This window comes from Bos javanicus, chromosome 7 (genome assembly GCF_032452875.1).
Source record: "Bos javanicus breed banteng chromosome 7, ARS-OSU_banteng_1.0, whole genome shotgun sequence".
In the NCBI taxonomy this organism is placed as follows: domain Eukaryota; kingdom Metazoa; phylum Chordata; class Mammalia; order Artiodactyla; family Bovidae; genus Bos; species Bos javanicus.
Genome location: NC_083874.1, coordinates 39,414,242 through 39,441,179, shown reverse-complemented (window position 1 = coordinate 39,441,179; position 26,938 = coordinate 39,414,242). Strand labels below are relative to the sequence as shown.

The following is a 26,938-nucleotide window of genomic DNA, read 5'->3' as shown; positions in this document are numbered from 1 at the left end:
TATGTCACAATTGAGTTTACAGTTTGGTGGGTGTTATAAAAAAAAAAAAGACAGGTCTGGCATTTAACATCCTCTCCTGTAGATGAATACTGAGCAGAGCTGAAGACAAAGTTGACTTCAATGAGTAAGCTCATTATGGTTCTCTGGTTGGCATCCATTTAGAAATATTTTTCACATCATCTCTTGCAGAAGAACAATGCTTGCTTTAAAAAAAAAAAAAGTGGGTATGTGCCATTTTAACCATTCAATATTGTCTTTATCAGAGCCCTCATCGCTTTGTTCTCACCATACATTCTTTCTTAAAAGCAGTGCATTATTAGACGGTTTGTTGACTAGATGAGAAGTGAAGTGAAGTGAAAGTCGCTCAGTCGTGTCCGACTCTTTGTGACTCCGTGGACTATACAGTCCATGGAGTTCTCCAGGCCAGAACACTGGAGTGGGTAGCCTTTCCCTTCTCCAGAAGATCTTCCCAACCCGGGGATCAAACCCAGGTTTCCCACATTGCAGGTGGACTCTTTACCAGCTGAGCCACAAGAGAAGCCCAAGAATACTGGAGTGGGTGGTCTATCCCTTCTCCAGTGGATCTTCCTGACCTAGGAATTGAACCAGGGTCTCCTGAATTGCAGGCGGATTCTTTACCAACTGAGCTATCAGGGAAGCCCCGACTAGATGAGAAGGCACTATTAAATTACCACAAATGGCACATAAGTATCTAGTTCCAGAGCCTGCTTAGGGCCTGCTGCTGCTGCTGAGTCACTTCAGTCGTGTCCGACTCTGTGTGACCCCATAGATGGCTCCCCCGTCCCTGGGATTCTCCAGGCAAGAACACTGGAGTGGGGTGCCATTTCCTTCTCCAATGCATGAAAGTGAAAAGTGAAAGTGAAGTCGCTCAGTCATGTCTGACTCTTAGCAACCCCATGGACCGCAGCCCAACAGGCTCCCCGTCCATGGGATTTTCCAGGCAAGAGTACTGGAGTGGGGTGCCATCACCTTCTCCCGCTTAGGGCCTGTAAACCCCATTTTTAAGAGAAACATGACTGAAGACAGGGAAGTCCCATATGTAGGGTCTTTCAGTAATCAGGGAAGAAGTCTTTCTAGAAAAGACTCATTTCAGTATTCCTAGATTGTGGTACTCCAGAGAGTTTAACACCATTGGGCACTGCATAATTTTAAGAGTCCTCTGGTGACTGGGAAGAGGGCTATTTGAAGAGAATTAAAAGAGAAGAGAACCGTCCTTGCTCAGGAGAACAATGGAAATTGTAGCCTAGACATTAATTCCCTTACAGCTAATTTTGTTGAAAGACCTTAGGGGAAATAGGTGGTCTGCTTGACCTATCATTTACACAGATGCAGAGCTACAAGACACTGTCCTCGATGAACGTCCGTTTCCTCGCAGAAGAACTGGGAACCCAGGAATCAGCAGCCCACAAAGCGCGACAACGAACAGGGGTCTGGGTTTGTGCGAGTAAGGACCTCAACGAGCCCTCTCCTCGCAGACAAGCTCAGCGAACTACACGTCCCAGAATCCTTGGGTTCTCACGTGAACTACATTTCCCAGAGGGGTATAGCGACAGTCCCTGCCCCGCCCCTCCTGTACCTACTTGGGGTGCCCAGCTTTTGCAGCTGGCGTGAGCAGCCACCCGACCTGAGGTTGGCCCAGGCAGCACCTCGGGCGAGTCCAAACCCCAAGCTGCTGTCAGGCTGTGGCAGTTCCGGAGCCTCCCGCCTGCAGCCCACGGAACCCCAGAGGCCTAGGAGAGGTGAGCGGCGGAGGGTCGGCGGGATGCGGGAGGGAAGACCCGGCCTCGGGAGGATGCGTTGGGGCGCGGGACACAGGCCCAGCAGGAGCAAGCTGGGCCTTTGTGGGCGCCAGCGGGCCGAGGGCCGGGCATCCGGGCTCCGTCCTCCTGACGCCACCGCCTCCCACAGACGTGCCCTGAACGCCAGAAGTCGGACACTTCCTCCCTTTTGGCCGGGCTCAGCCATCCTCCTGCTTCCTCCAGATAGGTTCCCCTCGCGCTACCTGCCCGGCTCCTTCCGGCGTTTGAATTGCTCTGGGCCGGCAGTGAACGTGAGAAAATAATTTCCTTCCCCTACCGTCGCCGCAGCTCTCCCTAGTGACAGGCTTGTTTTGCCTGAGAAGTGAATCGCCGGCTTCCCCCAGTGGCAGAATCAGGACTGGAATCCAGGTCTCTGGTTGTCTGTACCTTGTTTCTCAAGACAGCAGCCTCCTCCGCCATAGGAGTACTGATACTTTCCCTTTCCAAAGCAGTTTTCTCTAAAAATCTGGAAATTATTTCCTTGCAAGGAGGAGGACGAGTTGGGTGGGAAGACTCGAAATGCAGAAAAGTTGTCACATACGCACGCACGGAGTTTAGAGCAGATGCCAGCCTCCCTGGCAAGTTGCTCCCACTCTGCCCTCAGTTTCCTGATCTGTAAAATGGGAGCTGACAGTGTCAACCATGCTCAGTAATGCAGGTAGTGCCTGGCACTTCTTGAGGCTCAAGGAGTTGCTGCTGCTGCTGATTGAGTCCTAGGACGTTTTTCACTGAGCCAGGGAAAGAGCTGGGCCGGGAACAGGATGACCCAGCTCCTCTGTCTGGTCCTGTCTACCCCTGTCTGCTTCTGACTTCCTTCTTTGAGGACACTTGGCATCATTCTCAGGGAGTGTAAATGATTCAGAGCTGCTGATTCAGAGGGGTGGAAAACAAGGGGCTTCCTCTTGGCTCGCTTTGTCTTCCCTCAGATCTGGCTTCTGGAGACTTCACCCATCCTCAGGGGACACTGCCCAGAAAGAAGATATGGCTACTGAACAGAGGGAAGCAAGGTCTCAGGTGAGTTCATTGTCATCTCAAGTCTTAGGGACAGGTGGGGTTTTTAACCCTCAAAGTAAACTTCTCTACCTAATACAGTTTTCGCCAGGATTTGGAGCTCAAGTCCTTTTCTGTTGAAAGAACTCTTACAACTGGTCCACCGTGGTGGATGATGGGTTCTGTAGAGAATATTTGCCTTCCCCCTCCCCACCCCATCCTTCCCCATCCATGTCTGCTGCTGCTGCTGAGTCGCTTCAGTCGTGTCCGACTCTGTGCAGCCCCATAGACAGCAGCCCACTAGGCTCCTCTGTCCCTGGGATTCTCCAGGCAAGAATACTGGAGTAGGTTGCCATTTCCTTCTCCAATGCATGAAAGTGAAAAGTGAAAGTGAAGTCACTCAGTCGTGCCCAACTCTTAGCGACCCCATGGACTGGAGCCTACCAGGCTCCTCCGTCCATGGGATTTTCCAGGCAAGAGTACTGGAGTGGGGTGCCATTGCCTTCTCCACATCCATGTCTAGTGTTTCTCTTTTTTTTTTTTTCCCTAATAGGTGCTCTTTTAGTCATTAACCTCAATTTACTATATGATTACTGGTTTGAGAAGTAAGATACCACATGTCTTATACCACTTGGGGTCAGAACAAACAAACATATACTCTTGACAGAGTTCCTTTCTGATATACTCCCTTTGCTCATTCATGTTCCCCTCCCTACCCTTGGCCAGAATGGTTTTCTTTTTCTTTTTTTCTTTCCACCCCTGAGAATCCTCATGATACTTTCCAAGGCTTTGCCCAGTCCGTAGTTTTAAGTTTTTTCTCCTTCTTAACTTTCTGGATCATGCAGCTTGTTTCCATCACTGTCTTGAAAACTGATCTTGACCTGCCATTTTCATCTTTATGCTGTGAAAATGAGAGTGGGACCCCATCCAGGTGAGCCAGTGTGCAAATAAAGGATAACCATGTTGGAGGGGACATAGATAGAGTAGTCTCTTGACTCCAAGAGTAGAGAGAAGACTCCTCAGGAAGCAGCAGTGAGAGTTCCATAGGATATTAGTAGTGGAGAGCAGGGTATACAGTGATTACTGAGTGGTTCTTTTGAGCTGTATGGCCAGGTTTGTGCCCATCTTCTCTGTTGCTGTTAATGTGCCTCAGTTTCTTCACCTGTGAAAAGAAAACAACAACCATACCTACCTCCTAGCATAGATGACAGGATCCTGGGAGTTAGTGTGTAGAAAAAGTTTTGATCAGGGCCAGGTACATAATAGATGTTCAGTATGTGATGGTTGAGAGAAGGCAATGGCACCCAACTCCAGTACTCTTGCCTGGAAAATCCCATGGATGGAGGAGCCTGGTGGGCTGCCGTCTATAGGGTCACACAGAGTCGGACACAACTGAAGTGACTCAGCAGCAGCAGCAGCATGTGATGGCTGTGGTGGCTGAATGATATTAATATAATATGTGATACTATTATTGTTGGTAGATAGAAATGCCTGTAGAGTGTCCTTCCTCATCTAACCATAATAGGTAATGTTGCTAGGGAATATCCCAAGGGCTTTAGCTTTATTCTCACTGTTATAGCAAAGTAGAAGTTATTACCCCCATTTTACACTTGCCACTGAGGCTCAACAAAGTCAGGTAATCTGAAATCAAACCCAGGTTCTAAGTTCATGTTGGTTATTGTCCAGTCATTCCTCTTGTACCTCTTTTCAGAACACAGGGCAAGCCTAACCCCCAAGTTACCCGAGCTGTCTGCAATGGGATATTGTATATTTTCTGGACCCATGAAATGTGGTGGTTGATCTTCTGCGCCTATGGCTAGGACCTGCCTTTGCACATTGGGGTTGCTTTCTTCTAAGGCTTTCACATTCCATTCCAGCAGAGCCAAGCTGCTCTCTTGCCCCAAATCTTCTCTGTCCCAGTGTAGAAGTCCTGTATGACCTTTCTCCCTAACCTCACCTGCTGCCTGTACATCAGTACTACATGGACTTGTGTATAAAACTCAGTGACAGGACATTTAAGACCAGAGAGAGAATATACCCACCAAGTGCTGGGTTAAAAGAAAACTTCAGTTACTGTCTTGTCTCTGCCCTGGATAAAGTATGTGCCCTGGATCTTATGTTCCTCATCTCTAAAATGAGGATTAAACTAGGAAATGGTATGTAGTCTTGTCTAGCAACACTTTTTTCTTTCATTGCTCAAATTATTCATGCATTTTTCCTGTCTGCCAATTGGATTGTTATTTCTTTTGAGGGCAAAGATCATTTCTTGTATCCCTCCCCTGTGCCAATAAATTATCTTATTATATGGCACTGGATGTTAATGTTTAAAAATTCAGAAAATAAAAAATACATATATAAAAAAGAAAGTAAAATCACTCTTACCCCAACATCCCCTGGACAAAATAATGGTCATTCCTTTGGTATGCAGCCTTCAGAATAATTTTCTATGTACCTTTATTTATTCATTATTTATTTATGTACATATGTATGTGTGTATTTTTCTTTTCTTTGCATTGTTCACTTAAGAAGACTTTCTTTTCTCTCCTTGCTGTTCTCTGGACTTCTGCATTCAGTTGGGTATATTTTTCCCTTTCTCCTTTGCCTTTCACTTCTTTTCTCAGATTTGTAAGGCCTCCTCAGACAACCACTTTGCCTTCTTGCATTTCTTTTTCTTGGGGATGGTTTTAGTCGCCACCTCCTGTACAATGTTATGAACCTCCGTCCATAGTTCTTCAGGCACTGTCTACCAGATCTAATCTCTTTTAATTTTTCATTGTGATAATATATACATAAGATTAAATTTACCACTTTAACCATTTTTGAGTATATAATTCATTGACATTAAATACATTCACATTGTTGCATTACATCAATACTGTTTATCTTCACTGTATGGATTATCTCATTTATTTCTTAACCCTGTTAGATAGGCGTTGAGAAGAAGTTTTGCAGAGTGGTTAAGTATGAAGCCTTGGATGTTCCCTGGATTGGAATTCTATCTCTACCACTGACCAGCTGTGATATTGTGACTTATAATATGAAGTATATATTTGGTCTTTGTCCTTGTTTCTGGCAAATAATTTCCAAAACCCTTGTGATTTCCTAAGGGATTAGTAATAAATGATTTTTATCCCTGAAATTACTTCAGAGCAATGAAGGCAAAATGGATGTACTTTGTTATTCATAACAAGCCCTTTCATTCACACCAGAGTTAATGAGGTGACTTTTGGACCCCACCTAAAGATGGGGACTAACTGCCAGGGAACCTCGATTAAAGGGTTGGAACTTTCAGTCCTGCCCCCCTATACCCACCACCACCCTAGGAGATGAAAGTTGAATCAGTTGCTAATGGTCAATTATTTAATCACTCATGCCTATGTAATGAACCTTCATGAAAATCCAAAAGGGTTCAGAGTTCTCCCAGGTTGGTGAACATTTAAAGAGTCAGAGAGAATGGCAAATCCATGGTGCACCCCCTCCCTGTACATCTCTTTCATCTGCCAGTTCCTGAGTTACATTCTTTTTATCATAAACCAGTAATCTAGTAAATAAATGTTTTCCTGAGTTCTGTGAGCCACTCTGGCAAATTAATCAAACCTTAGGAGAAGGTTGTGGAAACCTCCAATTTATAGCCAGTCAGTCAGAAACACAGGTAACAACCTGGACTTGTGATTGACACTGAAGAGGGGCCAGTGTTGTGGTACTGACCCTTTAACCTGTGGATCTGACACTATCCTCAGTGTCAGAATTGAGTATCCTTGTAAGACACCCAGCTGGTGTTGCACAATTGCTTGGTGTATGGAAAACCCCCCACATCTGGTGTCAAAAGTGAAATAGTACTGTATTTAGAGTCGAAGAGACTTGCAAGAGAGTGATGTTTCCTTCATACCAACTGTGTGACTTGGGTAAATTTCTCCTTTGCTTTCTCATGTGTAAAATGGAGACAGTTTCATAGGGTTGCTGTGAAGACAAAATAAAGGTTTATACTAAAGATTAATATAAAGCTCTAAGAATAGTACTTGGCCTGAAAAAAGCTTTCAATAAATGATAGCTGTTTTACTTTCCATTGTTACTGTCTTCAAGTTTCAGGGAGCACAAAGATAGTGCCTTAAGTTATGTAAACTAATCCCTCTCAGTGATTATTTCTGTTTCCATTTCTTTGCTGTTACTAGGACGATGATAAACATCCTTTTATGTACATTTTTGTTCACTGTTCATTATCAAACAAATACAGTAATTGGAGCATTAAAGAATATGCACATTTTAAAGCTTGTAATGTGTGTTATCAAATTGCCATCAGAAAGATTATTCTAATTGACACTCCAACTAATGGCATTAATACCTCCACACATCTTTTGTAGTGGTTAACAGGGCCTGGTTCATACTTCATGCTACTCAGTATATATTTGTCACAGGTCAATTGTTCATTAAACAAATGATCTGGAAGTTTCACAACCCAGAATAGTATAGAAGCATTTCATGGTAGCCCATCTACTACCCACTGCCACCTTTTTCACCCTGTGTGATGGGTGGTCCTGGCTGAGCTGGGATGGCTTGTCTCTACAGGTGTCAGTGACGTTCGAAGATGTGGCTGTGCTCTTTACACGGGATGAGTGGAGAAAGCTGGCTCCTCCTCAGAGAAACTTGTACCAAGATGTGATGCTGGAGAACTATAATAATCTTGTCTCCTTGGGTAAGGAAATTTCCCCTGTAGATACAGAATTCAGAAATCTGGATACCTCAGTACCTGATTCCCTGGATAAAAGCCCTGGGTCATTTAAAAACTTTATCTGAGGTTTTTTTTTTGTTTGTTTTGTTTTGTTTTGCCTTAGCACTGTACAAATTGGATCTCCATAAATAAATCCGAAAAACTTTTTCCCCCTCACAGGCATGGAATTGCCCCTTGGATGGGACAGTCTACAGAGCTGCACATTAGAAATTCCCTCATTGTAGGCACTTCCCTTGTTTTCCCTCTGAGACTGAGCTTTGATATGTTTGCTCATCTCTTAACAGAGCATCCCTCAACCCTCTTCTTTGACCCAACACTTGCTTTTCTCAATTCTCTTTTACAGGGGTCAGCAAACTTTTTCTTTAAAGGGCCAGGGAGTAAGTATTTTAGATTTTGTGGGCCATATATGGTCTCTCTAACATATTCTTTTTTTTTCAACCATTCTTTGCTCAAGAGCCATACATAAACAGATGGTAGTCTAGATTTGGCATATGAGACCCATAGTTTGCTGACCACTGCCATCTTTCAAAGGGGTCAGATAGTGTTTTCTCATTTTAGACAAGCTTCTTGATACATAATCCTTTCCATAGATACCTGTTAAAATGTTAATTTAGTCTGTATGTATAACAATGCATTTAAGAGTGTGCATATTCCCTCTTGTATAGAAAACTGTTTTCCCTATTAATCAAGGCTGTACACGTATCATGCCTCACTGACATACAACTAAATGTTGCGTTGTCCCTTGCCTTTGCCCTAACATACGCCCTCACATCGTGGGTCACAACCCAAACACCCCACAGAAGTTCTTTGTATCATCCTTTGAGTTTTCTACTCAGATTTCAGATTCTACTTTGCATCAAGGCAAAATCAAGTCTTTTTGTTTTCTTTTTTGCTTTATGAGCAGGACACCTATTTCCCAAACCCAAAGTGATCTCCCTGTTGCAGCAAGGAGAAGATCCCTGGAAGGTAGAGAAAGAAAGCCCTGGAGGCTCCTCTCTAGGTGAGTGGGTGGGGAATCTCTGCAGGCAGCAGTCTGGTAAATGAGTGGGTGTGTGACTTGAAGATGTTGGTCAGGGAAGTTTTTCTGGCTTCTCAGTGCTCAAGAAGTGGTAGAGAACGGATGCCAAGGCCCCCACTTGCAAGCTTCCTCTGTTTCTCTGATACTTCACAGGTGAATCTCTCAGGATCTTTTTTCTTATTCTTTCCTGTTGTTTCAGAGGAGAGCCGCATTTTTAAGTATTCATTCAGCAAGCTTAGTGTATTGAAGGAACTGCAGCAGATTCATTCTGACTGAAGCCCAGGATCATGGGAAAAGAAAGAGATGAGGAAGGAAATAGATTAGAAAGCCAGGTGGGGGCCACACTATGAAGCGCTTTGGTTCAGTTCTTAGGGATAGGAGCTGTCCATGGTTGACTGGAAAAAATTCAAGGATTTTAAACTGAAGAATTATATAGTCCTTCATATTCTAGAAAAAATGGCCTCAGTCTGAGACACTATAGATAACCTTCGGTAAAATCATACCTAAAGACGCTGAGCACACCTACACTGGCAGATAACACCACAGTCATAAAGCAAGAGCACTGGTGGAGGCAGAGCTCCAAGGCATGTAAGGGACTAAAAAGCGCATCATGGAGCATGATTATGACATGTCACCATTTATGTCTAGAGAAACTTACATGTATGTTTGTCTGTATGCATACTAGGTGTCTAAGTCCTGAGAGAAAAGTCAGGGGACACCTAACCTGGTAACTAGTTCCATTTGGATTAGGATTGAGAATGGACATGATGAAAAGCGACTTTATTTACATGTAATATAATTAAAATTTTCACAGAGAATATATTAATTAAGTCCTTATTTTGTAATTTGAATTTAATAAGAATGGTCACTTCAGAAACATTGTTGGGCTTAGATTTGAAGTGAGGAAAAACTAGAGGTGGGAACCTTCTGGAGATTATTGCATAATGTAGGCAAGACATTACCTAGAAGGCACATGCAGTGGGTTCAGGAGGGAAAAATAGGGGCCCCTTTTTTAACGGTATAGGACAAGTTTGGTATGGGATGGGTTTCATTTGAGATGTGAGCAAAATACAGGTACAGGTTACCGGTAAACAGCTGTAAAAGAATTTATGGGTTAGAACTGAACAGGGAGGTCAGGGAGGCGTCAGTGCAAAGGTGGCATTTGAAGCCTTTAACTGTGCAGGTAAAGGAATAGAGGAGCAGACAAGAGTCCTAGGAAACCTCAGTGTTTATGAGATGGGTTAAGAAGGAAGAATCTGTGATTGAGCCTGAGAAGAAGTCACCAGCAGATGGACTGCAGGACAGGCTATATCCATCCCTAAAGCCCACACACCTTTAGAACACTTTCTTCCTAAAGTGAGATTGTACAAGGTGAGATCTTTTGAGCTGGAAACCACACTTGTCTCTGTTTATATCTTTTAACTGTCATTTGGGAGAAATACACTAATTTTGTGGGAATTCCTGGAGACCACCACAGAGTAAACAGAGAATTCAGGCAGCAAGGAACCAGTGAAGAGTTAGGAAGGATATCAGTCCCACTGTGAGGTGTGGGCCGAGTCTGGCATGAAAGATCAGAGGAAGAAAAGGAAGAATTGTTCCCTTTCCCTTCACCTCAGGAGACTCTGATCCATGAGGAGTCCCCCTTCCTGAGTGAAGTATTAGTTGGATTAAACTGAATAGAAAGTATGACTGGAGTCCAAAGCTGTCCAGAGAGACCCCAAGGCCACCTAGCAGAGATCTGGAGTCTTTCTCAGGTTTGGGATGTTGGAGGAAAACTCTGAGTGGGTGTCTGGAGGAAGTAAAGACGTCAGAGCCAGCCAGTGTGTGCGTTTCTCTTGATGCAATGAACTTCCTCTTTTTGGTCAAAGGTGACAGTCAGATGGGGTGTCCTGGGAGTGCTGGCATGTGTCGTGTCCCTCCTGCACCCCTGGTGAATCCCCCATCTTCCTCGGCCAAAGTACCCTCGGAACAATTTCCTTCCAAGAGGAACTCACTTCCCTGTGAGCTCAGGTTAAGGACCTGGATGTTCTTGGAAGCACTTCGATTATTAACTCTAAACCAAAGCCAAAAACCAACCCTTTGAACAACCAGTGACAGAAAAGCTTATGCTTCCGAGGTAGGACTCCTAGGATCTCTGCTGCTGCTGCTGCTGCTGCTGCTGCTAAGTCACTTCAGTCGTGTCCGACTCTGTGCAACCCCATAGACGGCAGCCCCCCAGGCTCCTCCGTCCCTGGGATTCTCTAGGCAAGAACACTGGAGTGGGTTGCCATTTCCTTCTCCAGTACATGAAAGTGAAAAGTGAAAGTGAAGTCGCTCAATCGTGTCCGACCCTCAGCAACCCCATGGACTGCAGCCTTCCAGGCTCCTCCATCCATGGGATTTTCCAGGCAAGAGTACTGGAGTGGGGTGCCATTGCCTTCTCTGCCTAGGATCTCTAGTTGCCTGCAAATATGTTTTTTAAAATATTATTTTCACTTCAAAACTATTCATAAATAGGAAAAACAAACAAAAAGGGAAAACAAACTGTCATCCTTGGATCCATATGTTTTATATTGAGAGATAGGAGGGAATGGCTCAAAAGGTACACATCTCATCCGAGTCTCTTCCTTAAGAAATGAGTCCAAAGTCTATAATCAGTTTTCTGAAATATTATGTATATGTGTGTATGTGTGTATAATAGTTGTTTAGCCACTCAGTCGTGTCTGACTCTTTGACTTCATGGTATGCAGCATGCCAGGCTCCTCTGTCCTCCACTATCTCCCAGAGTTTGTTCAAACTCCTGTCCATTGAGTCAGTGATGCCGTCCAACCATCTCATCCTCTGCCATCGCCTTCTCCTATGCCTTCAATCTTTCCCAGCATCAGGGTCTTTTCCATTAAGTCGGCTCTTTGCATCAGGTGGCCAAAGTATTGGAGCTTCAGCTTCAGTATTGGTCCTTCCAGTGAATATTCAGAGTTGATTTCCTTTAGGATTGACTAGTTTGATCTCCTTGCTGTCCAAGGGACTCTCAAGAGTTTTCTCCACCACCACAGTTTGAAAGCATCGATTCTTTGGTGCTCAGCCTTCTTTATGGTCCAACTCTCACATCCATACATGACCACTGGAAAAACTGTAGCTTTGACTATATGGGCTACATTGTCTAGATTTGTCATAGCTTTCCTTTCAGGGAGCAGTCTCATTAGATTGTTGCTATAGCATGCAGTGGTATATATATATACACACACATACAGGAATAATGTGATTAAATCAACTTGAACATCTCATGAGTTTGGTTTACACCCAATGTAAAAATATTCTTTAATTCAAAAATTTAAAAACCCAATGATGATCTGGGTAAACAATTCCCTCCATTGAGAAAGTGCTTTTCTTTGTTTTTTTCTCTTCCTTTGTTGTATTTATGCAAGAATTCAGGGCAGATTGAACCTGGCCAGATGGTCAGCTGAGCAGTCATTTGTGGGCTGCCTTCAACTTGCTGAGATTTGTTGGGGCTGCATCTGCACAGAGAGTAGGGGTCTTTTTCTAATTTGCAGAGAAGTGCTGTAGAGGATATAGCAGCAATCTAATTAAAGAGCATGCAGTGGTTTTAAACAGTGGATTCCTTACAAGGTGAAAGTGTGTTTAATATGTTTAAGTTAGTCTTGTGCTTGTCCCCTGCCCTCACCTCCTGCCACCAATATCTTTTTTCCTTGTAGCTGCTAGAATGGTTTATTTAAAATGTAGATCAGGTTATCTTACTGTCATGCCCAAGCCTCTTGTGGCTTCTGTCACATAGAACACAATATAAAGCCCCCAGCATGGCCCTCAGAGGCCTTTGTGGTCTGGTTCTGGCTACCTTTTCACCTTCATCTCTTTCCTCTCTGCCCTGTATTGGAGAACTCTAACCACCCTGGTCTCTTTGTAGTTTGTCAGGCAGGCCAAACAGGCTCCCACGTCGGGGCCTCTGCACTTGCTTTTTCCTCTCCTGGACCATTTTTCTTCCTGGCAGCCAGGAGCCCATATGACTCACTTCCTTGTACTATATAGGTTTCTGCTCAGTTTGCACTTTATCAATTAGTCACAGCTCATCTGAACATGGTCTTTTATCCTCCACATTCTTTTTTCCTTCACCATACTTTATTTTCTCTGAGTACTCCTCACTGCAAAATAGTACATATTTATGTATTATCTGCTCTTACTCTGGACTGTAAGTTCCCTTATGCTGGATTGTCTGTCTATTTGTTCCCATCTCCTCAGTACTTAAAGTAGTGCTTGGTTAGAGTCAGCTTCCAGTTAGTGAATCCATGAATAACTTCGTTAGGTAGTGGTGACAGAGCTGGAAAAAAGGGAACCAATTTCAGAGGTATTTGGCAGATAAAAGCAGCAGGACTTAGAGATGGATCGGATACGGAAGATAGAAGAGATGGAGTTGTCAAGGATGCTTCGCTTGGTTTGTGGCCTATTCTGGGATGGACAGTGATATCATTCACTGAGATAGTGGTGCTAGGAGATCAGATTTGGGGGTTAGTATAAATGTGGTTTTAGATGAATTAAATTGAATCATCTTTTGGTTGATCCAGCTATTCAAGTGAAGATGTCAAATAGCCTAGTAGATTTAGAGTTCCATCCCTCATAATATACACTGAGCATTAAATGTGAAGACTCGGTCACTAAAAGATAATTGAAGCAATGCTTGAGTTTGAGTTAACCTGTAGAGTGGATTCAGGGTACAGCAAGAGCAAGAAAGAGAATAGGACTCAATCTAGAGAAACTCTGGCATTTCATGGCTAGGTAGAGAGAAATGAACCTGTAGGGATGATAAAAATAAGGTGTACTATAGAAGGAAACTCAGGAGTCTAGTGTCATTGAAGTCAAGGCTCATAAAGGATGGTATCAGTAGAGGTGGGGAAAATAAAATGAATTTGAGACTTATTTAGATGTTAGAAGAAACAAGTCTTGGTAATCGATTAACTGAGGGAGAAGTATGAAGGATGCCTTTTAAAGTTTTGATTCAGAACTGGTGCCATTTATAGGTTATACAGATTGGAAGGAGGGAATAGTCATAAATTCAGTTTTAGGCCTGTTGAATTTGAGCTGTCTTTGAGACATCTAATCGCTGTTTTGAGTAGGATGTTGTATAATTAGGTATGGAGAATAGAGAAGTCTTGCCTAGAATATGTCTGTAAATGAACCTGGCCTGTGCAAAGGGTACAGAGTGAAAAGAATTGGGGGCCTAGGACTCAACCCTGTGGAACTCCAAGGGTTAAAGATCAGGTAGAGGAAAAGGAGTGCACAAAGGAGACTGAAAAGCTGCAAAGGAAACTGAGGCTGGTGGACCATGAGGAGAATGTGGAGGCGAGCTCAGGCCGAGAACTCCGGCAGCTGCCTACTGTGGCTTAGGCAAAGAACTTCTCAGTGCAAAGGAGGAGTCACTCTCGGCTGCTGCTGAAACGTGAGTTAGGTGAGGACTGAAGAGCACGTCTTGCTTTTTTCACATGGAGGTCATTGTTGCCTTAAAGAGAGTGGTGGTAAGAACAGAAGCCAAAAATGAGCCCATGAGAGGTGCATGAGGAAATGAACACATGGAGGATACTATAGAAGGTGAGACGTGATGAGGAGGTAGCAGCAGCAGCTGGCAGAGCTCTTATATGGAAATATACATACATATTTCTTTTTTTCCTTTGTCCACTCCAATTATATTATACAGCATACATTATTCTACCCCTTTCACTTGGTATATATTGAAGCTCTTTGCATGTCAGTTCATAGAGGGCTTTCTCACTCTAAGGAGTAGTTCTGTGGTCTTCGGCTGGCTCTCTTCTAGGCAGAAGAGGTGATTTTGATTGTGTGTGGCTTTGGGTAATGTTAACCCAGTTAATCCAACTATCCATCAAAGAAATCTGCTTGAATAAACTGGGTACATTCTCACCAAGAAATTCTTTGCAACTGTGAAAAGGAATGAGGGGAGATCTCTATAAATTCCATTGTGGAATGATAATATTACTAAGTGAGGAAAAATATAGATAGCAAAGAAAAGAGGAGATACCAAAAAAGAATAAGTGTGTATTTGCTTGTATTAAAAAAAAAAAAAAAAGATAAAAGCAGATCAATAAAGAACCCAGCTGCCAGTGCAGGAGACACAAATTCCACCCCTGGGTTGGGAAGATCCCCTGGAGGAAGGCATGGCAACCCACTCCAGTATTCCTGCCTGGAGAATCCTATGGACAGAGGAGCCTGATGAGCTACAGTTCATAGGGTTGCAAAGAGTCAGACATGACTGAAGTTACTTAGCATGCACACATGTATCAATAAAAAAGGTTACCTGTAAGGTGAAAGAAGAAAAACAAAAAAGATTAAGAGAATAAGGATAGAATTAAATAAAACTGGAAAAAGTGTTCCATAAATATTAAAAGCAAAATGAAACAAATGACTCTAATAGTATATCATGTCGTTGGTTTAGTCACATAGAGAAGAATTATCTCAATTGCCTTTAAATCACAGCAGTTTAAATAAAGATCCGTAGTGGTTTATATCAGTGTTATGATTTATAATAAAAAATATATATTTGATGCATGAGTGCTCAGTGTGTCTGAAACCTCATGGACTGCAGCCCACCAGACTCCTCTGTCCATGGAATTTTCCAGGCAAGAATACTAGAGTGGGTTACCTTTTCCTACTCCACGGGATCTCGCCGACCCAGGGATCAAGCCTGCGTCTTCTGCATTGGCAGGAGGATTCTTTACCCCTGGACCTGGGTTCAGTTCTTAAAACTGTGGCAAATCCTAGGTGATGAGAGTCCCAAAGTTGTCTTTGTTATGTTAATGATGTTTCTCTTGGACCCTACCTTAGAATGGGATTTGGTTTCCAGGACCAGTCATGTGATGAAAGGGTTGAAACTTTTAGTTCACACCAGGGAGGGGAGGGGGCCTGGAGGTTGAACTGGTTGCCAGTGGCCAATGATTTAATTAATCATGCCCATGTAATGAAGCCTCCATAAAACCCCAAAAGGACAGATTCAGAAAGCTCCTGAGTTGCTGAACATGTGGAGATTTGGGGAGAGTGATTCACTTGGGGAGGGCATAGAAATTCCCTGCCCTTTCCCCATACATTGCCCTATACATCTGTTCCATCTGGTTCTTCTCAAGGTATATCCTTATAATTAACTGGTGATCTAGTAAGCAAAAGTGAGTTATGAGCCACTATAGCAAATTAATCAAACCTAAGAAAGGGGTTGTGGGAACCTTTGATTTATAGCCAATTGGTCAGAAGTACAGATGATAACCTGGGCTTGTGACAGATGTCTGAAGGAGGCAGGGGGAAGTCTTATAGAACTGAGCCCATAACCTGTGGGCTATGATACTATCTCTAGGTTTTAGTAGGAAATGGCAACTCACTCCAGCATTCCTGCCTGGGAAATTCCATGGACAGAGAGGAGCCTGCTGGGTTACAGCCCTTGGGGTCACAAAGAGTTGGATATGACTGAGCATGCATACTAGGTATTATAGATAATGTTAGAGTTGAATTGTAGGGCACCCAGTTGGTATCCAAGAATTGTTTATTGATGTTTTAACCACCCCTGAGAAGCACATTGGATTTGAGCAAAGAACATTTACTATCTTACAGGCAAAAATAACTTCAAACAGTTATGTTGATTTTGGTGGATATAGTAAAAGTATGTGGTTGTGTTTACAAGTGGAATTCCTATCTTTGAGAAATGTGTTCTGAAATATTGATGAAATGATATAATAGGGCATTAGCATACTTTAGCATACTCTAATGGAAGAGATGTAAGGGAGTTATATTGGGTTGGCCAAAAAGTTCATTTGAGCTTTTCCATAACATCTTACAGAAAAACCTGAGTGAACTTTTTGGCTTTCTCAGCCTGTTCCAACAAAGTACCACGATTGTGTGGCTTTAAGCAACAGAAATTTATTGTCTCACAGTTTTGTGGGACTATGCTTTCTGTGAAACTCTGGATAGGGTCCTTCCTTGCCTCTCCCTACCTTCTCGTGGTGGGTTGCAGCTGCATCACTCCAGTCTATGCTTCTGTTGTTATTTGGTGTTTCCAGGGGTATCTTGACATGATCTTTCTGTGCTTGCCTGTGTCCAAATTTTCCTATTATAAAGACACCAGTCATATTAGATCCCACACTAATCATCTCATCTTAACTTGATTGAATCTGTGAAGTTACTATTACCAAATAAGGTCATATTCTGAGTTACTGGAAATTAGGACTTCAACACATCTTTTTGGTGATACGATTCTACCTATAAAAAGGTAATGAATGTAACAGCATTAGTAATTGTCGATGCTGGCTTGGTCATTCATTGTACAATTCACTCTACTTTTGTATGTGTTGAACATTTTCTGTAATACAAAGCTTTAAAAATTAGAATTACAAACAACAAAATTTTTAAAACAGCATTTCTCTTTTTCATGAACATATAAGCATTATGGAATACATTTCAGATGTGTAGTTCTATCCCCATTGTGGTATTATGTTTAATTCTCAGCAAATAGCTCCCTCAGTTCTCTGACTGTGAAAAGTCTTGAGACTTCAAATGCATGTGACATTTTTATAGGAATAATTTTGAATCTGAACACCTGTAGAATAAGGTGGGGAAGGATATAGGTCTGGAAAGTTGACTTGGGTTCAAAGATTTTAATGCTGCCTTTAGCCTTCACACTACCCCATCCATCTAACCTATGGCTAAGCCTTTAAAATCCCATTTTAGACATTTCTTCCCCAAACTTTTGACCACACCTGTATGCCTTCCCTGCTTGCACTCACTACTATCTGAGGGTAGTTTGGATGCTGTTCTTAGCTCACATTTGTATCCATTTCTCTCTTGTGTTTTTGTTGTATAAATTATCACATTGCAATGTGATTGCCTACTCCTTTTTTGTCTCTAATGCAAAACAGTGAACTCCTTCAAGAAGTGAACTGTTTCTTTTCATTACCAGATCTGAAATGTCTTGTGGATCATGTACCTAGGATAGAGCCTAACATATTGTAGGTGCTTTTTAAAAATTTGAGGAATGAGTTAAATAAAGTACAATCAATGCTTTTTGAAGTAAGAGTTCTATATAGTAAGAAGGTTAAATTTGGTAGAAAGTAATACTGGAAAGGTGAAAAACAGATCAAAGGATTAAATTGAAGGTCAATAGCAATAGTCACTATAGAGTAAGAAGGTCCTGAACTTGGATGTATTAATGATGGTTGTTAGAAATATCTTAGTGATACAACTTAAGGGAATTTGATGACTGACTAGACATGGAATGCAGGAGAGAGAAGGTTCTGAGATGAAACTAAGAATTTATGGCAAAGGAGCTGAGGAGGTTATGATATAATTCAGACCTAGGAAGCACAGAAAGAAAAGTTTGAAAGGAATGCACTGGTTTCAGATTTGGACAAACTGAATTTGAAGAAAAATGCACAAATGGAAAATCTAGCAGGCAACTGGAAATAACTCTCTAAAGTGTTTTGAGAGTCAGTATAGTCATTGACATCGGAGGTGTGGGAGTGGATGAAATCATGTGGGAAGAGAAGATTGAAGAGAGATGCACAGAGATTCATAAGCACCAAGGGAAAAGAATCTAGACCTAATGACAGGTTTTAGTTGGGGTGGTAGTCATTGGCAAAATCACCTGGTCTCTAAACTTCTGACCTAAGTTATAGCCTCGTTTATGACATAGCTCAGGCCTAGGCTTGACTCTTGAGAAGAGCAGAAGTTGAACTGCACTTAAGGAGACACATCTGTAGACTTAACCAGAAACTTTAAACAGATCATAAAGAACAGTTAGGATGTCCACAATCCAGGACTCATGTCCCCTTCAGCAGGAAACATGAATTTTGGACTAAGGTATTGGCACTTGAAGTAGAGTGAAATGAGTTTCCTGTTATTGGTATGGAACCTTGTAGCTGTAATTACTTCCATTAAAAAATTAAAACTGCCCAAATCTGTTTTTCTATTCTCCTTTAAACAAAGCTTTTCAAAAGTGTTTCTATACTTGATGTTTCTCCCAGTGTTTCTTCTGTGCACTCCTCCTACTGCTAAGTCGCTTCAGTCGTGTCCAACTCTGTGCGACCCCATAGACGGCAGCCCACCAGGCTCCCCCGTCCATAGGACTCTCCAGGCAAGAACACTGGAGTGGGTTGCCGTTTCCTTCTCCAATGCATGAAAGTAAAAAGTAAAAGTGAAGGCACTCAGTCATGTTCGACTCTTAGCGATCCCATGGACTGCAGCCTACCAGGCTCCTCTGTCCATGGGATTTTCCAGGCAAGAGTACTGGAGTGGGGTGCCATTGCCTTCTCCGCTGTGCACTCCAGTGGGGCTTTATTCCTGTTCCATGAAAAGTAGTTATTAAATCCCAGATAGTCTCCATCTTGGCACAATCAGGGTTAACTTTTTAGTTCTTAACACACACAGTCAACTAGCAATTCCAGTTCCGTTAGTAGGTGATAAGAATGCAGTCACCACATAACTCTACCTTCTTTCTCACCTACTTAACTACAGGAACCTCGAGATCTTCCCTGTTCCCTGCTTCTACTTGTGTGTCAACACTGTTCTCTACACAGTAGCCAACTTAAGTGAGGATGTAATGGCCTGTGACTTCCCAGCATACACAGGATAAAATTCCAGAGTCCTTACATCACCTGTTAGGCCTTATATGACTTGCCTCTACCTATTGCTTCAATATTATTTACCATTTTCTCTCATGCTCAATGCACTCTAGTAGCCACACAGCCTCTTTGCTGTGTCTCAGAAGTCACCACACTTTGATATTTGCTGTTTGCTTTGCCTAGGAAGCTCGTGCTTCACACATCCATATGGTTGTCATTTATTTACTTATTATTTGTCACACCTTCCCCCTGCACACACACACACAACACAAAACACAAAACCAAGGTATAAGCTCCTTAAAGACTGAAATTCTTAGTCGTCACATTCTCTACATTCCCTAGAACTTTACCTGGCCCATAGTAGGCACTTACTAAGTATTTGGGAATGGAAAGGATGTCTCCAGCATATGCAAAGATAACAAACACACACACAAAAAAAAACAAAAATGTAAGGCTCCGGAAATTGCATGTAGTTCAGCATACCTGGCAAGAAGCCAGGGAAAGGAGATGAGGTCCAAGCTGAGCAAAGGTTAGATCATGACAAACTTTGTTCACCATGTTAAGTACTGTGTACCTTATAAGTTGAAGATAAGTTGGAGGATCTTAAGGAAGTTTGTAACATGGTAAAATGTGAATTTTAGAAAGATTACTCTGTTACAGTGTGGAGACTGAATTGGCAGAGAGCAAGACTATACAAAAAAATCTTCATGACCCAGATAACCATGATGCTATAATCACTCACCTAGAGCCAGACATCCTGGAATGTGAACTCAAGTTGGCCTTAGGAAGCATTACTACAAACAAAGCTAGTGGATGTGATGGAATCTCAGTTGAGCTATTTCAAATCCTAAAAGATGATGCTGTGAAAGTGCTGCACTCAATATGCCAGCAAATGCAGAAAACTCAGCAGTGCCAACAAATATGGAAAACTCAGCAGTGGCCACAGGACTGGAAAAGGGCAGTTTTCATTCCAATCCCTAAGAATGGCAATGCCAAAGAATGTTCACACTACCACACAATTACACTCATCTCACGTGCCAGCAAAGTAATGCTCAAAATTCTCCAAGCCAGGCTTCAACAGTATATGAACCATGAACTTCCAGATGTTCAAGCTGGATTTTAGAAAAGACAGAGGAACAAGAGATCAAATTGTCAACATCCACTGGATCATCAAAAAAGCAAGAGAGTTCCAGGAGAAACATCTACTTCTTTATTTACTACATCAAAGCCTTTGACTGTGTAGATCACAACAAACTGTGGAAAATTCTTCAAGAGATGGGAATACCAGACCACCTTACCTGCCTCATGAGAAATCTGTATGCAGGTCAAGATGCAGGTCAACAGTTAGAACCAGACATGAAACAATGGACTGGTTCCAAATTGGGAAAGGAGTACGTCAAGGCTGTATATTGTCACCCTGCTTATTTAACTTATATGCAGAGTACATCATGCAAAATGCTGGGCTGGATGAAGCACAATCTGGAGTCAAGATTGCCAGGAGAAATATCAATAACCTCAGATAAACAGATGACACCACCCTTATGGCAGAAAGTGAAGAAGAATGAAAGTGAAAGAGGAGAATGAAAAATTTGGCTTAAAACTCAGCATTCTAAAAACTAAGATCATGGCATCCAGTCCCATCACTTCATGGCAAATAGATGGGGAAACAATCGAAACAGTGAGAGACTTCATTTTGGGGGGCTCCAAAACCACTGCAGATGGTGACTGCAGCCAAGAAATTAAAAGATGCTTGCTTCTTCAAGGAAAAGCTGTGACCAACCTAGATAGCATATTAAAAAGCGGAGACTTTTGCTGACAAAGGTCTGTCTAGTCAAAGCTAAGGTTTTTCCAGTAGTCATGTATGGGTGTGAGAGTTGGACTATAAAGCTGAGTGCCAAAGAATCAACGCTTTTGAACTGTGGTGTTGGAGAAGACTCTTGAGAATCCCTTGGAAAGCAAGGAGATCCAACCAATCTATCCTGAAGAAAATCAACCTTGAATATTCATTGGAAGGACTGATGCGAAAGCTGAAACTCCAATACTTTGGCCACCTGATGTGAAGAGCTGACTCATTAGAAAAGACCCTGATGCTGGGCAAGATTGAAGGCAGGAGGAGAAGGGGACGACAGAGGATGAGACAGGTGGATGACATCACCAATTCGATGGACATGAGTTTGAGCAAGCTCCAGGAGTTGGTGATGGACAGGGTAACCTGGCGTGCTGCAGTCCATGGAGTCGCAAAGAGTTGGACATGACTGAGCAACTGAACTGACTGAAGTCTAGAAGTGGTGTTGGTTGTTGTTAAGTTGACCAATCGTGTCCAACTCTTTTGTGACCCCCAAGCACTGTAGCCTGCCAGGATCCTCTGTCCAAGGGATTTCCCAGGCAAGAATAACTGAAGTGCGTTGCCATTTCGTTCTCCAGAGGATCTTCCCAACCCAGGGATCGAACCCACATCTCTTGTATTGGCAGGTGGACTCTTTACCACTTAGCCACCAGAATTAGGATACTATGGTAGAAACATTAAAGCGTGAGAAGCAGAGTACCATTTAGGTACCCAAGTCCAGTGCTCAAGAGCTCTAGTAAACTTGTTGGTCATAAAACAGCAGTCTTTACATACAGACCTATATAAAGGTGAAAGTGAAGTCGCTCAGTCATGTCCAACTCTTCGCAACCCCATGGACTATAGCCTACCAGGCTCCTCCGTCCATGGGATTTTCCAGGCAAGAGTACTGGAGTGGTCTGCCATTTCCTTCTCCAGGAGATCTTCCCAACCCAGGGACTGAACTCAGGTCTCCCACATTGTAGGCAGACGCTTTACCGTCTGAGCCACCAGGGAAGTCTAGGTCTCTAACTAAGGCAGGGTCTCTAACTTTACATTATAAATGACAGTCCACAATTTTGGAATCTTTCTGTCTTTTCCCCAGCACATGTAGCCTGCAACCAACAGGGAAAGTACTCTAGTTTTATGACTGCCTCCCACTCTTCTACCCAAATAATCTTATTGAAAGTTGATATTTAGCAAGATTTAGATGGACAAGGAACTTGGAGGGTATGAACAGAAAATTAAAACAAAACAAAACAAAACAAAACTCTTCTTTCCATAACAGTAAATAGGAAAGATGAGAGAGATTTTGAAACAGCAGAAAGATTTTGTGATTGGCTAAGTGAAAAAAAGCTATTATTACACTAAATACACACTGTGGGCTTTTCCAGAAGATGTGGTCCCTAATTGAATGAATGATTTATTGATACTTAGTTGTTGTTTTTTAATGAGTGTTATTCTCACTTGCTCTGCCTGGCAAATACCAGTGCCTTGGAAAAGAGGAAAAGAAATAGTAAAGATGGGTGCATATAAAATTAGTCAAAGAGAATGTGTAGAGTGAAGGGAAAAAAATCCCAAACTCTAGAGAAAGCAATTTTTAAAGGGGGAATAGAAGTTACCCATGAAGGAAACTGAGAAGTTAACTCTGGTAGAAGAAAAGAGAAAAGCAGACTATATTATGTTCACCAAGCAGAGACAATCTGTACACAGATTGTGAATGTCAAGTAGAAATGTCAAAATATAGTAAGATGCAGAGGAACCCTTGAAATGGTTACTCTAACCCAGGAGAAAATAAATAACTCTATGTATACCTGTTCCCCTGGCAAAATTTAATATTCAATTAATTGATCCTTACCCAATTAAAATTTATTTAACTTAATTCTGTTCTTTACCATGTTATCATGTTAGCCCTTTTTACCTTTTTTATATTTGATCTTTAACTCTTTTGTATGTTGCTTGCATAGCCTCTCTTGCTTGAATCATTAGCAAGGTTACTTTTCTATCTTGCAACCTTTAGTTTCATGCCTACCTGTTGATCTAATTCCTTCCTGTTTGAAGTGGCTCTGAAACCCTCTCATTACTTGTATAATGTACTATCCTGGAGGCAACTGCTACAAGTGTTTGAATCGTGTGTGTGTGTGTGAAATTAATATATAAGTTATTGAAACTATTTGACATTGTTCAAAAATTTATATATAACTTGTTGAGGAAGATTAATAAAACATTTTGTATATAATTCAGATGCCATTAGGAGGATCTGTAGGTTAAAAGAGCATGCTAATCTGCTTGCAAAGAATACTTAGGATAGAAAAGGAAAGTGAAATATATTTAGATATAGGTAGATAGATAAGTATAATTACATGTATAGAATATATATATATATATATATATATATATATATTTTAGTGCCATGGTGAGTGCCTATAATAAGAGGAATGGACTGTAAACTCACAGTACCCCATGTTCACTATTTACAATAGCTCAGACATGGAAGCAACCTAGATGTCCATCGACAAATGAATGGATAAAGAAGTTGTGGTACATATACATAATGAAATACTGCTCAGCCATAAAAGGGATGCATTTGAGTCTGTTCTTATGAGGTGGATGCACCTAGAGCCTATAATACAGAATGAAGTAAATCTGAAAGGAAAAATAAATTTAATATATTAATGCATATATATATGCATTATAATGTGTTAATATATATTAATGTATTAATGTATATTAATAATATATTGATACATTTTAGTTATTAATATATTATTAATATCAATATAATTATAAATATAAATAAACATATAATATATTAATATACAGTAATTAACATATATTAATATGTATCGATATATGTTATATATTGATACATTGTATATTACATATAATATATTAATATGTATTAATATATTGATATTAATTATATTTTATAATTATCAATCGATATATTATTAATATAATAATAAAGTATACTTATGCATTGGTGCATTAGTATATATTAATAATATATATATGGTATCTAGAGAAATGGTACTATTGAACCTATTTTTAAGGCAAGAAGAGAGATGCAGACATGGAGAACAGACTTTGTACACAGCAGGGGAAGGAGGAGGTGGGACAAATTGAGAGAGTAGCATTAACGTATGTAGATTACCATGTGTAAAATAGCCAGTGGGAAGTTGCTATAGGCACAGGGAGCTCAACCTGGTGCTCTGACAACCTAGAGGAGTGGGATGGGGTGGGAGTTGGGGAAGGAGTTCAAGAGGGAGGGGACGTGTGGATACTTATGGCTGATTCATGTTGTTGTATGGCAGAAGCCAACACTATTGTAAAGCAGTTATCCTCCAATTAACAATAAATATTATTATTTTCTACAAAACAATTAAAAACACTCAGTTAAATTTTGAATGGACTCTGATTGATACAAAGGAATTTGGCATGAGGGAAAAGGGATGAAGACTTTCCAGATTATGAATGATTATACAAGTAAGAGAAATCTCATGAAGATAATTTAAAATTCTGTCATGGGCTTTGGACTCTGATCCCAGACTGCCTTTTCCAATTTATGGCTCCCGTTTTAATCCTTCTCCATTTTCCCATCAACTGATTCTCCTGGTCACTCTTACACTCACACTCTTTAAATGGGTTTGTTTAGTATTTTCTCCACCCTCTTGTTCTCAGCTTGTGTTGGCTAATTTCTCTGTACTGCTTAATTAAAACTCCTAAGTTTTTCTTATTATCTTTTGGCCAGATATTGAGACCTTATTTGAATACCATCAGTATTCAGTCTATACATTAAGTAGCCAAATGCTGTATCACATGAAACATTTTCAGTTTTTTCTTTCCTCTCCAGGATGGAAGAACAGTTATAAAACCACAAAGTCAACTCAAACACAAGATCGTTCATTTCAGGAACTGATAATGAAAAGATCCAAAAGGAGTGGACCCTGGGACTTCAAATCAGAAAAACCCTGCAGATATGAAGGCAGATTAGAGAAAAAGCAGGAGAAAAAAGAAAGTGTACAGATAGTTTCAGTCACTCACAGGAAAATCCTCACTATAGAGAGAAAACATAAAAATACTCAATTTGGGCAAAACTTGTGCCCAAAATCAGTCTTTTTTAGGCAGCAGGTGATCCCAAGAGAGAAAGCCCCACCAAAATGTGAAATACAAGGAAACAGCTTCAAACAAAATTTCAGTTTATTTAATCAACAAAAAACCAACACAGCTGGGAAACGTTATAAATGTAGTATGTGTGAGAAAACTTTCATAAATACTTCATCGCTTCGTAAACATGAGAAAAACCACAGTGGAGAGAAATTATTTAAATGTAAAGACTGTTCAAAAGCCTTTAACCAAAGTTCAGCACTTATTCAACATCAAATAACTCATACTGGAGAGAAACCCTATATATGTAAAGAATGTGGGAAAGCCTTCACTCTCAGTACATCCCTTTATAAACACTTAAGAACACATACTGTGGAGAAATCCTACAGGTGTAAAGAATGTGGTAAATCCTTCAGCAGAAGATCAGGGCTTTTTATACATCAAAAAATCCATGCTGGAGAAAACCCCTATAAATATAATCCAGGTAGGAAGGCATCTAGTTGCAGTACATCCCTTCCTGGATGTCAGAGAATTCATTCCAGAAAAAAGTCCTACTTATGTAATGAATGTGGTAATACCTTTAAGTCTAGTTCATCCCTTCGTTATCATCAGAGAATTCACACAGGAGAGAAACCTTTTAAATGTAGTGAGTGTGGGAGAGCCTTCAGTCAGAGTGCATCTCTTATTCAACATGAAAGAATTCACACTGGAGAAAAGCCTTACAGATGTAATGAATGTGGAAAAGGCTTCACTTCTATTTCACGACTTAATAGACACCGAATAATTCATACTGGTGAGAAGTTTTATAATTGTAATGAATGTGGTAAAGCCTTAAGTTCCCACTCAACACTTATTATTCATGAAAGAATTCATACTGGAGAGAAACCATGTAAATGTAAAGTGTGTGGGAAAGCCTTCAGACAAAGTTCAGCTCTCATTCAACATCAGAGAATGCACACTGGAGAAAGACCCTATAAATGCAATGAGTGTGGAAAAACATTCAGATGTAACTCATCCCTTAGTAATCATCAGAGAATTCACACTGGAGAGAAACCATATCGATGTGAAGACTGTGGGATATCTTTTGGCCAAAGTTCAGCTCTTATTCAACATAGGCGGATTCATACAGGAGAGAAACCCTTCAAATGTAATACATGTGGGAAAACTTTTAGACAAAGCTCATCACGTATTGCCCATCAGAGAATTCATACTGGAGAGAAACCCTATGAATGTAATACATGCGGGAAACTTTTCAATCACAGGTCATCTCTTACTAATCATTATAAAATTCATATTGAAGAGAACCCCTAGGAAGTAGATTTGCATGTTTCTGAAACCAAAGCTCACCAGAATACATGAGAGTGATATAATAAATGTAATGGATATGAAAAGCCTTTCTGTAGTTTAGTCCTCATTATCAAGTCTAAGGACAAACCTATGAAATGCATAATGAGGAAGCCTGTCAGACAGTTTGTAATAACCTAAAATGAAGAATCCCTGACTGGAGACATTGACTTTGGGCATTTGTAAATTAATTGTTTTCTCTCTACAGCAGTATAGTCTACTTGTCATATGTAATTGTTACATGCATCTGGGTGATGAGGGGAGATGTGCACTCGATTTCCCATTGAAATAAATGTTAATGCTTTTTTAAATAACTGACATTGTAATAGCATATAACAGATGTGATAAAAGAAATTATACATTTTTAGAAAAAAGGACCAAATAAAAGATAAAAATGAACTGTAAACTACCTCTCAATTTCTGGGGTTTGTCCTCTTCCTGACTTGCTGTCAAACTTTGTGCATGGATTTCATTTAAAAATAGAAATAAAAGTATGTTCTCTTCTTC

The 26,938-nt window shown here is 41.1% G+C and overlaps 1 protein-coding gene and 1 long non-coding RNA gene across 7 annotated transcripts in view; one reads left to right on the top strand and one right to left on the bottom strand.

Annotated features, from left to right (window-relative positions):
* Positions 1 to 1,669: 1,669 nt before the first annotated feature.
* ZNF354A (zinc finger protein 354A) lies at positions 1,670 to 26,938 on the top strand. 5 transcript variants are annotated; one of them, XM_061423138.1, is made up of 5 exons: positions 1,670 to 1,760; positions 2,747 to 2,834; positions 7,377 to 7,503; positions 8,444 to 8,539; positions 24,834 to 26,938. In XM_061423138.1, exons 2-5 carry the CDS (start codon positions 2,802 to 2,804, stop codon positions 26,396 to 26,398), a joined length of 1,821 nt encoding a protein of 606 aa, XP_061279122.1. In that variant the 5' UTR covers positions 1,670 to 1,760; positions 2,747 to 2,801; the 3' UTR covers positions 26,399 to 26,938. The 5 variants fall into 5 exon arrangements, with proteins under 5 accessions (XP_061279122.1, XP_061279123.1, XP_061279126.1 ...); XM_061423139.1 differs by lacking the exon at positions 8,444 to 8,539; XM_061423141.1 differs by lacking the exons at positions 1,670 to 1,760; positions 2,747 to 2,834 and having other exon boundaries at positions 7,417 to 7,503; positions 8,485 to 8,539.
* Positions 6,158 to 26,938, bottom strand: part of LOC133251106 (uncharacterized) — a 52,461-nt gene continuing 31,680 nt past the window's right edge. Inside the window, exons 2-5 of one of the 2 annotated variants that reach the window (XR_009737516.1) lie at positions 16,732 to 16,801; positions 16,537 to 16,649; positions 7,319 to 7,518; positions 6,158 to 6,770 (exon numbers count right to left, since the gene is read on the bottom strand). This is a non-coding gene — a long non-coding RNA (uncharacterized LOC133251106). The remainder of the gene's footprint in view (positions 6,771 to 7,318; positions 7,519 to 16,536; positions 16,650 to 16,731; positions 16,802 to 26,938) is intronic. The other variant, XR_009737517.1, reaches the window with a different exon arrangement.

Bases quoted from the DNA above. Each gene is read 5' to 3' on its own strand.
- ZNF354A (XM_061423138.1), top strand. From the start codon at position 2,802: ATGGCTACTGAACAGAGGGAAGCAAGGTCTCAG. The intron at 2,835-7,376 runs GTGAGTTCATTG...TTGTCTCTACAG, and splicing joins AGAGGGAAGCAAGGTCTCAG to GTGTCAGTGACGTTCGAAGA. The intron at 8,540-24,833 runs GTGAGTGGGTGG...TTTCCTCTCCAG, and splicing joins CCCTGGAGGCTCCTCTCTAG to GATGGAAGAACAGTTATAAA.